Source organism: Neoarius graeffei, chromosome 1, assembly GCF_027579695.1.
Source record: "Neoarius graeffei isolate fNeoGra1 chromosome 1, fNeoGra1.pri, whole genome shotgun sequence".
NCBI classification, from domain to species: domain Eukaryota; kingdom Metazoa; phylum Chordata; class Actinopteri; order Siluriformes; family Ariidae; genus Neoarius; species Neoarius graeffei.
In genome coordinates this window covers 6,824,633-6,841,344 of record NC_083569.1, presented here as the reverse complement: position 1 = coordinate 6,841,344, position 16,712 = coordinate 6,824,633, and the positions used below count along the sequence as shown (strand labels likewise).

Below are 16,712 nucleotides of genomic sequence, written 5' to 3'. Positions count from 1 at the left end.
GAGAGGGGAGAGAGAGAGAGATGCACAGTGAGAGAGAGAGCCAGGAGAGGAGAGAGATGCACAGTGAGAGAGGGGGAGAGAGAGAGATGCACAGTGAGAGGGGGAGAGAGAGAGATGCACAGTGAGAGAGGGGGAGAGAGAGAGATGCACAGTGAGAGAGGGGAGAGAGAGAGAGATGCACAGTGAGAGGGGAGAGAGAGAGAGATGCACAGTGAGAGAGGGGGGGAGAGAGAGAGATGCACAGTGAGAGAGGGGGAGAGAGAGAGAGATGCACAGTGAGAGGGGGAGAGAGAGAGATGCACAGTGAGAGAGGGGGAGAGAGAGAGATGCACAGTGAGAGAGGGAGAGAGAGAGAGATGCACAGTGAGAGAGGGGGAGAGAGAGAGATGCACAGTGAGAGGGGGAGGGAGAGAGAGATGCACAGTGAGAGAGGGGGAGAGAGAGAGATGCACAGTGAGAGAGGGGGAGAGAGAGAGATGCACAGTGAGAGAGGGGAGAGAGAGAGAGATGCACAGTGAGAGAGGGGAGAGAGAGAGAGATGCACAGTGAGAGAGGGGGAGAGAGAGAGATGCACAGTGAGAGAGGGGGAGAGAGAGAGATGCACAGTGAGAGGGGAGAGAGAGAGAGATGCACAGTGAGAGAGGGGAGAGAGAGAGATGCACAGTGAGAGAGGGGGAGAGAGAGAGAGATGCACAGTGAGAGAGGGGAGAGAGAGAGATGCACAGTGAGAGAGGGGGAGAGAGAGAGATGCACAGTGAGAGAGGGGAGAGAGAGAGAGATGCACAGTGAGAGAGGGGGAGAGAGAGAGATGCACAGTGAGAGAGGGGGAGAGAGAGAGATGCACAGTGAGAGAGGGGGAGAGAGAGAGATGCACAGTGAGAGAGGGGAGAGAGAGAGATGCACAGTGAGAGAGGGAGAGAGAGCCAGGAGAGAGGAGAGAGAGAGATGCACAGTGAGAGGGGGGAGAGAGAGAGATGCACAGTGAGAGAGGGGGAGAGAGAGAGATGCACAGTGAGAGAGGGGGAGAGAGAGAGATGCACAGTGAGAGGAGGGGAGAGAGAGAGATGCACAGTGAGAGAGGGGGAGAGAGAGAGATGCACAGTGAGAGAGGGGAGAGAGAGAGATGCACAGTGAGAGAGGGGGAGAGAGAGAGATGCACAGTGAGAGAGGGGGAGAGAGAGAGATGCACAGTGAGAGAGGGGAGAGAGAGAGATGCACAGTGAGAGAGGGGGAGAGAGAGAGAGATGCACAGTGAGAGAGAGGGGGAGAGAGAGAGATGCACAGTGAGAGAGGGGGAGAGAGAGAGATGCACAGTGAGAGAGGGGGAGAGAGAGAGATGCACAGTGAGAGAGGGGAGAGAGAGAGATGCACAGTGAGAGAGGGGGGAGAGAGAGAGATGCACAGTGAGAGAGGGAGAGAGAGAGATGCACAGTGAGAGAGGGAGAGAGAGATGCACAGTGAGAGAGGGGGAGAGAGAGAGATGCACAGTGAGAGAGGGGAGAGAGAGAGATGCACAGTGAGAGAGGGGGAGAGAGAGAGATGCACAGTGAGAGAGGGGGAGAGAGAGATGCACAGTGAGAGGAGGGGAGAGAGAGAGATGCACAGTGAGAGAGGGGGAGAGAGAGAGAGATGCACAGTGAGAGAGGGAGAGAGAGAGAGATGCACAGTGAGAGGGGGGAGAGAGAGATGCACAGTGAGAGAGGGGGAGAGAGAGAGATGCACAGTGAGAGAGGGGAGAGAGAGATGCACAGTGAGAGGGGGAGAGAGAGATGCACAGTGAGAGAGGGGGAGAGAGAGAGATGCACAGTGAGAGAGGGGGGAGAGAGAGAGATGCACAGTGAGAGAGGGGGAGAGAGAGAGATGCACAGTGAGAGAGGGGGAGAGAGAGAGATGCACAGTGAGAGAGGGGGAGAGAGAGAGATGCACAGTGAGAGAGGGGGAGAGAGAGAGATGCACAGTGAGAGAGGGGGAGAGAGAGAGATGCACAGTGAGAGAGGGGGAGAGAGGAGAGATGCACAGTGAGAGAGGGGAGAGAGAGATGCACAGTGAGAGAGGGGGAGAGAGAGAGATGCACAGTGAGAGAGGGGGGAGAGAGAGAGATGCACAGTGAGAGAGGGGGAGAGAGAGAGATGCACAGTGAGAGAGGGGGAGAGAGAGAGATGCACAGTGAGAGAGGGGAGAGAGAGAGAGATGCACAGTGAGAGAGGGGGAGAGAGAGAGATGCACAGTGAGAGAGGGGGAGAGAGAGAGATGCACAGTGAGAGAGGGGAGAGAGAGAGATGCACAGTGAGAGAGGGGGAGAGAGAGAGATGCACAGTGAGAGAGGGAGAGAGAGAGAGAGAGATGCACAGTGAGAGAGGGGAGAGAGAGAGATGCACAGTGAGAGAGGGGGAGAGAGAGAGATGCACAGTGAGAGAGGGGGGAGAGAGAGAGATGCACAGTGAGAGAGGGGAGAGAGAGAGATGCACAGTGAGAGAGGAGGGAGAGAGAGATGCACAGTGAGAGAGGGGGAGAGAGAGAGATGCACAGTGAGAGGGGGGAGAGAGGAGGGAGGCAGGGGGAGAGGGGGGGAGAGAGAGATGCAGGGGGAGGGGAGAGGGGGAGGGAGGAGGGAGGGGGGAGGGGAGGAGGGGGGAGGAGGAGGGAGGAGGGAGTGGGGGAGGGGGAGAGGGAGAGGGGCAGGGGAGAGGGGGGGGAGGAGAGATGCACAGTGAGAGAGGGGGAGAGAGAGATGCACAGTGAGAGAGAGGGGAGAGAGAGATGCACAGTGAGAGAGGGGAGAGAGAGAGATGCACAGTGAGAGAGGGGGAGAGAGAGAGATGCACAGTGAGAGAGAGGGGAGAGAGAGATGCACAGTGAGAGAGGGGAGAGAGAGAGAGATGCACAGTGAGAGAGGGAGAGAGAGAGATGCACAGTGAGAGAGGGAGAGAGAGAGAGATGCACAGTGAGAGAGGGGGAGAGAGAGAGATGCACAGTGAGAGAGGGGGAGAGAGAGAGATGCACAGTGAGAGGGAGAGAGAGAGAGATGCACAGTGAGAGAGGGGAGAGAGAGAGAGATGCACAGTGAGAGGGGGAGAGAGAGAGATGCACAGTGAGAGAGGGGGAGAGAGAGAGATGCACAGTGAGAGAGGGAGAGAGAGAGAGAGAGATGCACAGTGAGAGGGGGAGAGAGAGAGATGCACAGTGAGAGAGGGGGAGAGAGAGAGATGCACAGTGAGAGAGAGGGGGAGAGAGAGAGATGCACAGTGAGAGAGGGGGAGAGAGAGATGCACAGTGAGTGAGAGGGAGAGAGAGATGCACAGTGAGAGAGGGGAGAGAGAGAGATGCACAGTGAGAGAGGGGGGAGAGAGAGATGCACAGTGAGAGAGAGAGGAGAGAGGAGAGAGAGATGCACAGTGAGAGAGGGGGAGAGAGAGATGCACAGTGAGAGAGAGGGGAGAGAGAGATGCACAGTGAGAGAGGGGGAGAGAGAGATGCACAGTGAGAGAGGGGGAGAGAGAGATGCACAGTGAGAGAGAGGGGAGAGAGAGATGCACAGTGAGAGAGGGGGAGAGAGAGAGATGCACAGTGAGAGAGGGAGAGAGAGAGAGATGCACAGTGAGAGAGGGGGAGAGAGAGAGATGCACAGTGAGAGAGGGGAGAGAGAGAGAGATGCACAGTGAGAGAGGGAGAGAGAGAGAGATGCACAGTGAGAGGGGGGAGAGAGAGAGATGCACAGTGAGAGAGGGGGAGAGAGAGAGATGCACAGTGAGAGAGGGAGAGAGAGAGATGCACAGTGAGAGAGGGGGAGAGAGAGAGATGCACAGTGAGAGAGGGGGAGAGAGAGAGATGCACAGTGAGAGAGAGGGGGAGAGAGAGAGATGCACAGTGAGAGAGGGGGGAGAGAGAGATGCACAGTGAGTGAGAGGGAGAGAGAGAGATGCACAGTGAGAGAGGGGGAGAGAGAGATGCACAGTGAGAGAGGGGAGAGAGAGATGCACAGTGAGAGGGGGAGAGAGAGATGCACAGTGAGAGAGGGGGAGAGAGAGATGCACAGTGAGAGGGGGAGAGAGAGATGCACAGTGAGAGAGGGGGAGAGAGAGATGCACAGTGAGAGAGGGAGAGAGAGAGAGAGAGAGATGCACAGTGAGAGGGGGAGAGAGAGAGATGCACAGTGAGAGAGGGGGAGAGAGAGAGAGATGCACAGTGAGAGAGAGGGGGAGAGAGAGAGATGCACAGTGAGAGAGGGGGAGAGAGAGAGATGCACAGTGAGAGAGGGGGAGAGAGATGCACAGTGAGTGAGAGGGAGAGAGAGATGCACAGTGAGAGAGGGGGAGAGAGAGATGCACAGTGAGAGAGGGGGAGAGAGAGAGATGCACAGTGAGAGAGGGGGAGAGAGAGATGCACAGTGAGAGAGAGGGGAGAGAGAGATGCACAGTGAGAGAGGGGGGAGAGAGAGATGCACAGTGAGAGAGGGGGAGAGAGAGATGCACAGTGAGAGAGGGGGAGAGAGAGAGATGCACAGTGAGAGAGAGGGGAGAGGAGAGATGCACAGTGAGAGAGGGGGAGAGAGAGAGATGCACAGTGAGAGAGGGAGAGAGAGAGATGCACAGTGAGAGAGGGAGAGAGAGAGAGATGCACAGTGAGAGAGGGGGAGAGAGAGAGATGCACAGTGAGAGAGGGAGAGAGAGAGAGATGCACAGTGAGAGAGGGAGAGAGAGAGTTGCACAGTGAGAGAGGGAGAGAGAGAGAGAGATGCACAGTGAGAGAGGGAGAGAGAGAGAGATGCACAGTGAGAGAGGGGGAGAGAGAGAGAGATGCACAGTGAGAGAGAGGAGAGAGAGAGATGCACAATGAGAGAGGGAGAGAGAGAGATGCACAGTGAGAGAGGGGGGAGAGAGAGATGCACAGTGAGAGGGAGAGAGAGAGAGATGCACAGTGAGAGAGGGGGAGAGAGAGATGCACAGTGAGAGAGGGGGAGAGAGATGCAGTGAGAGAGGGAGAGAGAGAGAGAGATGCACAGTGAGAGAGGGAGAGAGAGAGTTGCACAGTGAGAGAGGGAGAGAGAGAGAGATGCACAGTGAGAGAGGGAGAGAGAGAGAGAGATGCACAGTGAGAGAGGGAGAGAGAGAGAGAGATGCACAGAGAGAGGGAGAGAGAGAGAGAGATGCACAGTGAGAGAGGGGGAGAGAGAGAGAGATGCACAGTGAGAGAAGGAGAGAGAGAGATGCACAATGAGAGAGGGGAGAGAGAGAGATGCACAGTGAGAGAGAGGGAGAGAGAGATGCACAGTGAGAGGGAGAGAGAGAGAGATGCACAGTGAGAGAGGGGGAGAGAGAGATGCACAGTGAGAGAGGGGGAGAGAGAGATGCAGTGAGAGAGGGGAGAGAGAGAGATGCACAGTGAGAGAGGGGGAGAGAGAGATGCACAGTGAGAGAGAGGGGAGAGAGAGAGAGATGCACAGTGAGAGAGGGAGAGAGAGAGAGAGATGCACAGAGAGAGGGAGAGAGAGAGAGAGATGCACAGTGAGAGAGGGGGAGAGAGAGAGAGATGCACAGTGAGAGAAGGAGAGAGAGAGATGCACAATGAGAGAGGGGAGAGAGAGAGATGCACAGTGAGAGAGAGGGAGAGAGAGATGCACAGTGAGAGGGAGAGAGAGAGAGATGCACAGTGAGAGAGGGGGAGAGAGAGAGATGCACAGTGAGAGAGGGGGAGAGAGAGATGCAGTGAGAGAGGGGAGAGAGAGAGATGCACAGTGAGAGAGGGAGAGAGAGAGAGATGCACAGTGAGAGAGGGGGGAGAGAGAGATGCACAGTGAGAGAGGGGGAGAGAGAGAGATGCACAGTGAGAGAGGGGAGAGAGAGAGATGCACAGTGAGAGAGGGGGAGAGAGAGAGAGATGCACAGTGAGAGAAGGGAGAGAGAGAGATGCACAAGTGAGAGAGGGGAGAGAGAGAGAGATGCACAGTGAGAGAGGGGGAGAGAGAGATGCACAGTGAGAGGGAGAGAGAGAGAGATGCACAGTGAGAGAGGGAGAGAGAGAGAGAGATGCACAGTGAGAGGGGGGAGAGAGAGAGATGCACAGTGAGAGGGGGAGAGAGAGATGCACAGTGAGAGGGAGAGAGAGAGAGATGCACAGTGAGAGAGAGGGAGAGAGAGAGAGAGATGCACAGTGAGAGAGGGGGAGAGAGAGAGATGCACAGTGAGAGAGGGGGAGAGAGAGAGATGCACAGTGAGAGGGGGAGAGAGAGATGCACAGTGAGAGAGGGGGAGAGAGAGAGATGCACAGTGAGAGAGGGGGAGAGAGAGAGATGCACAGTGAGAGGGGGGAGAGAGAGAGATGCACAGTGAGAGAGGGGGAGAGAGAGAGATGCACAGTGAGAGGGGGGAGAGAGAGATGCACAGTGAGAGGGGGAGAGAGAGATGCACAGTGAGAGGGAGAGAGAGAGAGATGCACAGTGAGAGAGGGGAGAGAGAGAGAGAGATGCACAGTGAGAGAGGGGGAGAGAGAGAGATGCACAGTGAGAGAGGGGGAGAGAGAGAGATGCACAGTGAGAGAGGGGGAGAGAGAGAGATGCACAGTGAGAGGGAGAGAGAGAGAGATGCACAGTGAGAGAGGGGGAGAGAGAGAGATGCACAGTGAGAGGGGGGAGAGAGAGATGCACAGTGAGAGAGGGGGAGAGAGAGATGCACAGTGAGAGAGGGGGAGAGAGAGAGATGCACAGTGAGAGAGAGGGGAGAGAGAGATGCACAGTGAGAGAGGGGGGAGAGAGAGATGCACAGTGAGAGAGGGGGAGAGAGAGATGCACAGTGAGAGAGAGGGGAGAGAGAGATGCACAGTGAGAGAGAGGGGAGAGAGAGATGCACAGTGAGAGAGAGGGGAGAGAGAGAGATGCACAGTGAGAGAGGGAGAGAGAGAGAGATGCACAGTGAGAGAGGGAGAGAGAGAGAGATGCACAGTGAGAGAGGGGGAGAGAGAGAGATGCACAGTGAGAGAGGGAGAGAGAGAGAGATGCACAGTGAGAGAGGGGGAGAGAGAGAGATGCACAGTGAGAGAGGGAGAGAGAGAGAGATGCACAGTGAGAGAGGGGGAGAGAGAGAGAGTTGCACAGTGAGAGAGGGAGAGAGAGAGAGAGATGCACAGAGAGAGGGAGAGAGAGAGAGAGATGCACAGTGAGAGGGGGAGAGAGAGAGAGATGCACAGTGAGAGAAGGAGAGAGAGAGATGCACAATGAGAGAGGGAGAGAGAGAGATGCACAGTGAGAGAGGGGGAGAGAGAGATGCACAGTGAGAGGGAGAGAGAGAGAGATGCACAGTGAGAGAGGGGGAGAGAGAGATGCACAGTGAGAGAGGGAGAGAGAGAGAGATGCACAGTGAGAGAGGGAGAGAGAGAGAGATGCACAGTGAGAGAGGGGGAGAGAGAGATGCAGTGAGAGAGGGAGAGAGAGAGAGATGCACAGTGAGAGAGGGAGAGAGAGAGTTGCACAGTGAGAGAGGGGAGAGAGAGAGAGAGATGCACAGTGAGAGAGGGAGAGAGAGAGAGAGATGCACAGTGAGAGAGGGGAGAGAGAGAGATGCACAGTGAGAGAGGGGAGAGAGAGAGATGCAGTGAGAGAGGGAGAGAGAGAGAGATGCACAGTGAGAGAGGGAGAGAGAGAGATGCACAGTGAGAGAGGGAGAGAGAGAGAGATGCACAGTGAGAGAGGGGGAGAGAGAGAGATGCGCACAGTGAGGGGGAGAGAGAGATGCGCACAGTGAGAGGGGGGGAGAGAGAGATGCACAGTGAGAGAGGGGGAGAGAGAGATGCACAGTGAGAGAGGGGGAGAGAGAGAGATGCACAGTGAGAGAGGGGGAGAGAGAGATGCACAGTGAGAGGGGGAGAGAGAGATGCACAGTGAGAGAGGGGGGAGAGAGAGATGCACAGTGAGAGAGGGGGAGAGAGAGATGCACAGTGAGAGAGGGGGAGAGAGAGATGCACAGTGAGAGAGGGGGAGAGAGAGATGCACAGTGAGAGAGGGGGAGAGAGAGATGCACAGAGAGAGAGGGGAGAGAGAGAGATGCACAGTGAGAGGGGGAGAGAGAGATGCACAGTGAGAGAGGGGGAGAGAGAGATGCACAGTGAGAGAGGGGAGAGAGAGAGAGATGCACAGTGAGAGAGGGGAGAGAGAGAGATGCACAGTGAGAGAGGGGGAGAGAGAGAGATGCACAGTGAGAGAGGGGGAGAGAGAGAGATGCACAGTGAGAGAGGGGGAGAGAGAGAGATGCACAGTGAGAGAGGGGGAGAGAGAGAGATGCACAGTGAGAGGGGGAGAGAGAGAGATGCACAGTGAGAGAGGGGGAGAGAGAGAGATGCACAGTGAGAGGGGGAGAGAGAGAGATGCACAGTGAGAGGGGGAGAGAGAGAGATGCACAGTGAGAGGGGGGAGAGAGAGATGCACAGTGAGAGAGGGGGAGAGAGAGAGATGCACAGTGAGAGAGGGGGAGAGAGAGAGATGCACAGTGAGAGAGGGGGAGAGAGAGATGCTCAGTGAGAGAGGGAGAGAGAGAGAGATGCACAGTGAGAGGGGGAGAGAGAGATGCACAGTGAGAGGGGGAGAGAGAGATGCACAGTGAGAGAGGGGAGAGAGAGATGCACAGTGAGAGAGGGAGAGAGAGAGAGATGCACAGTGAGAGAGGGGGAGAGAGAGAGATGCACAGTGAGAGAGGGGGAGAGAGAGAGATGCACAGTGAGAGAGGGGGAGAGAGAGATGCAGTGAGAGAGGGAGAGAGAGAGATGCACAGTGAGAGAGGGAGAGAGAGAGAGATGCACAGTGAGAGAGGGGGAGAGAGAGATGCACAGTGAGAGAGGGGAGAGAGAGATGCACAGTGAGAGAGGGAGAGAGAGAGATGCACAGTGAGAGAGGGGGAGAGAGAGAGAGATGCACAGTGAGAGAAGGAGAGAGAGAGATGCACAATGAGAGAGGGAGAGAGAGAGAGATGCACAGTGAGAGAGGGGGAGAGAGAGATGCACAGTGAGAGGGAGAGAGAGAGAGATGCACAGTGAGAGAGGGGGGAGAGAGAGATGCACAGTGAGAGAGGGGGAGAGAGAGAGATGCACAGTGAGAGAGGGAGAGAGAGAGATGCACAGTGAGAGAGGGAGAGAGAGAGATGCAGTGAGAGAGGGAGAGAGAGAGAGATGCACAGTGAGAGAGGGAGAGAGAGAGATGCACAGTGAGAGAGGGAGAGAGAGAGAGATGCACAGTGAGAGAGGGAGAGAGAGAGAGATGCACAGTGAGAGAGGGGGAGAGAGAGATGCGCACAGTGAGGGGGGAGAGAGAGATGCGCACAGTGAGAGGGGGGGAGAAAGAGATGCACAGTGAGAGAGGGGGAGAGAGAGAGAGATGCACAGTGAGAAGGAGAGAGAGAGATGCACAGTGAGAGAGGGAGAGAGAGAGAGATGCACAGTGAGAGAGGGAGAGAGAGAGAGATGCACAGTGAGAGAGGGGGAGAGAGAGATGCACAGTGAGAGAGGGGGAGAGAGAGAGATGCGCACAGTGAGGGGGGAGAGAGAGATGCGCACAGTGAGAGGGGGGGAGAGAGAGATGCACAGTGAGAGAGGGGGAGAGAGAGATGCACAGTGAGAGAGGGGGAGAGAGAGATGCACAGTGAGAGAGGGGGAGAGAGAGATGCACAGTGAGAGGGGGAGAGAGAGATGCACAGTGAGAGAGGGGGAGAGAGAGATGCACAGTGAGAGAGGGGGAGAGAGAGATGCACAGTGAGAGAGGGGGAGAGAGAGATGCACAGTGAGAGAGGGAGAGAGAGAGAGATGCACAGTGAGAGAGGGGGAGAGAGAGAGATGCACAGTGAGAGAGGGGGAGAGAGAGAGAGATGCACAGTGAGAGAGGGGGAGAGAGAGAGATGCACAGTGAGAGAGGGGGAGAGAGAGAGATGCACAGTGAGAGAGGGGGAGAGAGAGAGATGCACAGTGAGAGAGGGGGAGAGAGAGAGATGCACAGTGAGAGGGGGAGAGAGAGAGATGCACAGTGAGAGGGGGAGAGAGAGATGCACAGTGAGAGAGGGAGAGAGAGAGAGATGCACAGTGAGAGAGGGAGAGAGAGAGAGATGCACAGTGAGAGGGGGAGAGAGAGATGCACAGTGAGAGGGGGAGAGAGAGATGCACAGTGAGAGAGGGAGAGAGAGAGAGATGCACAGTGAGAGAGGGGGAGAGAGAGAGATGCACAGTGAGAGAGGGGGAGAGAGAGAGATGCACAGTGAGAGGGGGAGAGAGAGAGATGCACACAGTGATTTAGAGAGAGATGGAGAGAGGGACATATACATGCACTACATGGCGATGTAGACTGATGCAGAAAGCGAGGCAGTCTCTCTCTCTCTCTCGCACACGCGCGCACACATTGAGAGAGATGGAGTGATTTAGAGAGACAGAGAGAGATTTTCACTGTAGAAGGTTAAAAAAAAAAGTAAAACTCAGAACAGTCAATCATATGTGATCATCAAGTCTGATGAAGCAGGGCGCCAAAACTTGCAGCCCTCAAGCTATTTTAAAAACAGTATATATTTAAAGTTTGCTTACTATTGAGTTTAAAAATGAAGCTCTTGGGTTCGCTCTCGACACGCTTCAGGTTTCAGTATAACGTGATGACGGCTGCTGCGAAATCATCCACTGACGTCCTGATCCCAGACCAAGTAGCAGAGCAAGCGCGCACACACACACACACACACACACACACACACACTGGTGTGTTCTTGCCATCAGTGTTGCCCGGGAATCAAATAAAAACCCAATTTGTGATCTCTGCTCTACAGATGCCATGTTAATAACCCACTGCACATCTGTCGTCATGGCTACCACAGAACAGGACGAATCGGGACACCGCAGTCCACATTTCCTCCTGTTAAAGAGTCCGTTCCTGCTTTTATGCCCCGATCTACTCCACGTATCTCTTTCATCATGAACAAATTAAAATAAACTAATTCGGTTGAGTCTGTTCACATCTGTACATCAGGACTACGCCGCACACCAGGCCAGTCTCAAGTGTTGGTTAGGTGATGTCTGTTAACAGTACACACACACACACACACACACACACATAGTGAACCCTTTCGAATTTTCTATATTTCTGCATAAATATGACCTAAAACATCGTCAGATTTTCACACAAGTCCTAAAAGTAGATAAAGAGAACCCGGTTGAACAAATGAGACAAAAATATTATACTTGGTCATTTATTTATTGAGGAAAATGATCCAATGTTACATATCTGTGAGTGGCAAAAGTATGCGAACCTCGAGGATAAGCAGTTAATTTGAAGGTGAAATTAGAGTCAGGTGTGAGTGGGCAGTGTTTTATTTAAAGAACAGGGATCTATCAAAGTCTGACCTTCACAACACATGTTTGTGGAAGTGCATCATGGCACGAACAAAGGAGATTTCTGAGGACCTCAGAAAAAGCGTTGCTGATGCTCATCAGGCTGGAAAAGGTTACAAAACCATCTCTAAAGAGTTTGGACTCCACCAATCCACAGTCAGACAGATTGTGTACAAATGGAGGAAATTCAAGACCATTGTTACCCTCCCCAGGAGTGGTCAACCAACAAAGATCACTCCAAGAGCGAGGCGTGTAATAGTCGGCGAGGTCACAAAGGACCCCAGGGTAACTTCTAAGCAACTGAAGGCCTCTCTCACATTGGCTAATGTTAATGTTCATGAGTCCACCATCAGGAGAACACTGAACAACACTGGTGTGCATGGCAGGGTTGCAAGGAGAAAGCCACTGCTCTCCAAAAAGAGCATTGCTGCTCATCTGCAGTTTGCTAAAGATCATGTGGACAAGCCAGAAAAATGTTTTGTGGATGGATGAGAAAGGAAAACGCTGCATTCCAGCATAAGAACCTTATCCCATCTGTGAAACATGGTGGTGGTAGTATCATGGTTTGGGCCTGTTTTGCTGCATCTGGGTCAGGACGGCTTGCCATCATTGATGGAACAATGAATTCTGAATTATACCAGCGAATTCTAAAGGAAAATGTCAGGACATCTGTCCATGAACTGAATCTCAAGAGAAGGTGGGTCATGCAGCAAGACAACGACCCGAAGCACACAAGTCGTTCTACCAAAGAATGGTTAAAGAAGAATAAAGTTAATGTTTTGGAACGGCCAAGTCAAAGTCCTGACCTTAATCCAATGGAAATGTTGTGGAAGGACCTGAAGCGAGCAGTTCATGTGAGGAAACCCACCAACATCCCAGAGTTGAAGCTGTTCTGTACGGAGGAACGGGCTAAAATTCCTCCAAGCCGGTGTGCAGGACTGATCAACAGTTATTGCTGCACAAGGGGGTCACACCAGATACTGACAGCAAAGGCTCACATACTTTTGCCACTCACAGATATGTAAAATTGGATCATTTTCCTCAATAAATAAACGACCAAGTATAATATTTTTGTCTCATTTGTTTAACCAGGTTCTCTTTATCTACTTGTGTGAAAATCTGATGTTGTTTTTGGTCATATTTATGCAGAAATATAGAAAATTCTAAAGGGTTCACAAACTTTCAAGCACCACTGTATTCACTTTATAAGGAACACCTGTACGTAACATCAGAGCTGTTCGAGCTGCCTGGAAGTACTCGGATAACCCCTCGTTATAGCCGTGGTGCGCAGAAAAGCATCTCCGAGTGGATCCCAAGAAGCCACAAAGCATAAACACTGTCCTTAAGATGTCGGAAAAAGCGCTGACGCTGGAGACTTCACGAGAGGACATGGTTAAAGATCACTTACAGCACCGGGATTAATTATTAAACAGCACTTGGATCATATTAAATATCTCCATCTTGGATATGATGATTTTTATCCAGAAGCCTAACGAGTTCTCCTGATCTCCAGTAATAGTGATGACCAGGAATTTGTATTTCATCAAGGAGACCACAAGGTGGCAGTAGAGCGTCATCTAGTTCCTCTTCCAGTCTTTGCCACAGGTTTCCCTCAATTAAGAAGATTGAAGCAAAGGACTTGAACCGTAAACCTTGTTTAAAACGCCTCCCGATTTGCGATCGGTCTCGGTTAATTATTGGCACCCCGACGAATGTTTAAAATGAATACAGGAACTCTAGACGTCATGAGGAAAGGAGACAAGTTTCTCCGATTGGTTTCGGAAGGAGTCGCAAGCTTTGGAACAGTTGGAGATAAGTTTCCAATTTTGTTCCAAATGTAACGTGTTTTTTTTTTTTAAGTCGAATTAACTTGAGAGAAATAAAGAGACTGTTGGAGCTGCTCTAACATCAGCGATAGCAGGATCCTGTCTGGTGGATCTTCTACAACATTCCATGTAGCGATCCATGGATGACCAAGTGTTATTTCATGCTTCCTGTTAAAGGAAAATAATCAATTCTGCTTGCTGTAACGTTATTCAACCTGTTTTAGATACAAATGTTTTTTGTTTTTTTTTTAAATACAACCCCGATTCCAAAAAAGTTGGGACAAAGTACAAATTGTAAATAAAAACGGGATGCAATAATTTACAAATCTCAAAAACTGATATTGTATTCACAATAGAACATAGACAACATATCAAATGTCGAAAGTGAGACATTTTGAAATTTCATGCCAAATATTGGCTCATTTGAAATTTCATGACAGCAACACATCCCAAAAAAGTTGGGACAGGGGCAATAAGAGGCTGGAAAAGTTAAAGGTACAAAAAAGGAACAGCTGGAGGACCAAATTGCAACTCATTAGGTCAATTGGCAATAGGTCATTAACATGACTGGGTATAAAAAGAGCATCTTGGAGTGGCAGCGGCTCTCAGAAGTAAAGATGGGAAGAGGATCACCAATCCCCCTAATTCTGCGCCGACAAATAGTGGAGCAATATCAGAAAGGAGTTCGACAGTGTAAAATTGCAAAGAGTTTGAACATATCATCATCTACAGTGCATAATATCATCAAAAGATTCAGAGAATCTGGAAGAATCTCTGTGCGTAAGGGTCAAGGCCGGAAAACCATACTGGGTGCCCGTGATCTTCGGGCCCTTAGACGGCACTGCATCACATACAGGCATGCTTCTGTATTGGAAATCACAAAATGGGCTCAGGAATATTTCCAGAGAACATTATCTGTGAACACAATTCACCGTGCCATCCGCCGTTGCCAGCTAAAACTCTATAGTTCAAAGAAGAAGCCGTATCTAAACATGATCCAGAAGCGCAGACGTCTTCTCTGGGCCAAGGCTCATTTAAAATGGACTGTGGCAAAGTGGAAAACTGTTCTGTGGTCAGACGAATCAAAATTTGAAGTTCTTTATGGAAATCAGGGACGCCGTGTCATTCGGACTAAAGAGGAGAAGGACGACCCGAGTTGTTATCAGCGCTCAGTTCAGAAGCCTGCATCTCTGATGGTATGGGGTTGCATTAGTGCGTGTGGCATGGGCAGCTTACACATCTGGAAAGACACCATCAATGCTGAAAGGTATATCCAGGTTCTAGAGCAACATGTGCTCCCATCCAGACGACGTCTCTTTCAGGGAAGACCTTGCATTTTCCAACATGACAATGCCAAACCACATACTGCATCAATTACAGCATCATGGCTGCGTAGAAGAAGGGTCCGGGTACTGAACTGGCCAGCCTGCAGTCCAGATCTTTCACCCATAGAAAACATTTGGCGCATCATAAAACGGAAGATACGACAAAAAAGACCCAAGACAGTTGAGCAACTAGAATCCTACATTAGACAAGAATGGGTTAACATTCCTATCCCTAAACTTGAGCAACTTGTCTCCTCAGTCCCCAGACGTTTACAGACTGTTGTAAAGAGAAAAGGGGATGTCTCACAGTGGGAAACATGGCCTTGTCCCAACTTTTTTGAGATGTGTTGTTGTCATGAAATTTAAAATCACCTAATTTTTCTCTTTAAATGATACATTTTCTCAGTTTAAACATTTGATATGTCATCTATGTTCTATTCTGAATAAAATATGGAATTTTGAAACTTCCACATCATTGCATTCCGTTTTTATTTACAATTTGTACTTTGTCCCAACTTTTTTGGAATCGGGGTTGTAGTAATTTGTACTCGTTTTCCTAAAAGGTGCCAATAATAATGCAGTACAGGATTCCTACAGGTCATTGCAGGTTTCTTCGACAGTAACTTGATTTAATCGCCTCAATTGTGAGGCTAGCTAGCCAAGCTACGTACTGTCTAGCTTACAAGCTAGCTACCGGATGAACTGTCTTCGGACAGTCGTGACTAGGGCTCCGTACCGGTACTGTACCGTGAAAATTGATTCGGTACAGGTCCAGAATACCAGATTATGAAGTACCGGTACTGTACCGATATAAATTTACACCAAGTATCTGCTTATTTTGTGACTGAAGATGCGTAAATCCTACCACAAAGACGAAAATTTAGCGCTGGAAAAGACGTAAAATGCCGCGCTGAAACTTGAAATCAGAGCCATCTTTGATTTGAGATCCTCTCGCCATAGTCTTACGAGACATTGCGAGAGCTTGGCTGATCCAGCGTTCTGATTGGTCAAAAAGACTCAAAAGCAGGTCAGCCATTTTTCCTTTGCTGGCATTGGCGGCCTTTGTTGCTTTGTGTAATTTTGCCACGTAAATTAAAGGCCGTGGACTGCGCATAGTCTGTAGTGCTCTAGTGTAGTCACTTCTCGCTGTGAGACAACTTATGACTTTTTGTCCCAAGTTAACTATAGGGTGACTGAGAAGTGAGGTAGGAAACCGAGTTATGTTCGGTTTTGTTTCTCTCATTATTGAAGAAGTTCAGAAGAATTTGTCAAATTGTTCAGGTACAGGTCCGAACCTGTACCTAAACCTCTATACCTGTACCTGATGTTACGTTGAGGTACGCAGCCCTAGTCGTGACACTTAATCCCAATTTTTGACGTTCACAGAGGGGGGGGAAAAAACCTCTCCGTGGTGTTTCGTTGTTTTGACGTTGAAATTGTTGGTGGCGGTTTTCCCAAAATTAAATAAATAAATAAATAAACCCATAAATATTCATCAAGCATGTGAACCGAGCGAGACACGGTTCTCCCTCGAGAGAGAGAGGGGAAAATTAGTGCTGGAAACGCACTAACAGCCGCCTCCATTAGCACAAGCAGCTCCAAGCGACAGCTTTTCCAATTAATGGGAGAGGCGCTTCATTATCACCGTTTTAATTTGAGGCTTCGGAGGGGAAATCACACCGCATTCGAGCTAATCAGCAGGGCAGTAATGGAGAAGGAACGAAGGGAAGCCCAGACTGCATGCTGAACAAGACGAGCCCATCCTCATTTCCAGCGCTAATCGGTTGTAAAGCATCGTCAATTAGGGCACAGGATGACTTCTGAGACACGGCTTACGCAAAAAAAAAAAACCCACCCCAAACCTGAGGACATTCAGAAACGGGGATTACACTTGCGAACATGTCTCGCGTATAACGTTCGAGTGTACTGTACTGGCTGAAAATAGAAACGAAAACATCCTAAGCTCTATCCGGCGAATTTTGATTTTAGCGGCGCAGGACGGCACGGCCGACAGGATATCACGCTTAAAACTAGACTGCCTTTCAGATTTTTCAAGCGGAGGTCATAAAAAGAATTTTCCCCGACGCCCAATTTATTCTTGTTTCGTTGGACCAACAGCTACTGAATTCAAATCGCAGACTTCGAGTTTTATTAGCGGCCCTAAATTCGCTGCTATTTTTATTATTTTTTTCCTGCTTCACCATAACCAAATACAAGA

The 16,712-nt window shown here is 50.8% G+C and overlaps 1 protein-coding gene across 2 annotated transcripts in view; it reads left to right on the top strand.

The window, feature by feature from the left end:
- Positions 1 to 16,712, top strand: part of pigk (phosphatidylinositol glycan anchor biosynthesis, class K) — a 94,973-nt gene that overhangs the window by 35,998 nt on the left and 42,263 nt on the right. Inside the window, exon 10 of one of the 2 annotated variants that reach the window (XM_060928952.1) lies at positions 10,782 to 11,054. The exons of the other annotated variant lie outside the window; for it this stretch is intronic. Within the exon in view, the coding sequence (XP_060784935.1) occupies positions 10,782 to 10,944 (163 nt within the window). The 3' untranslated portion in view covers positions 10,945 to 11,054. Of the gene's footprint in view, positions 1 to 10,781; positions 11,055 to 16,712 lie in introns of those variants that run through there. 2 annotated transcript variants of the gene reach the window in all.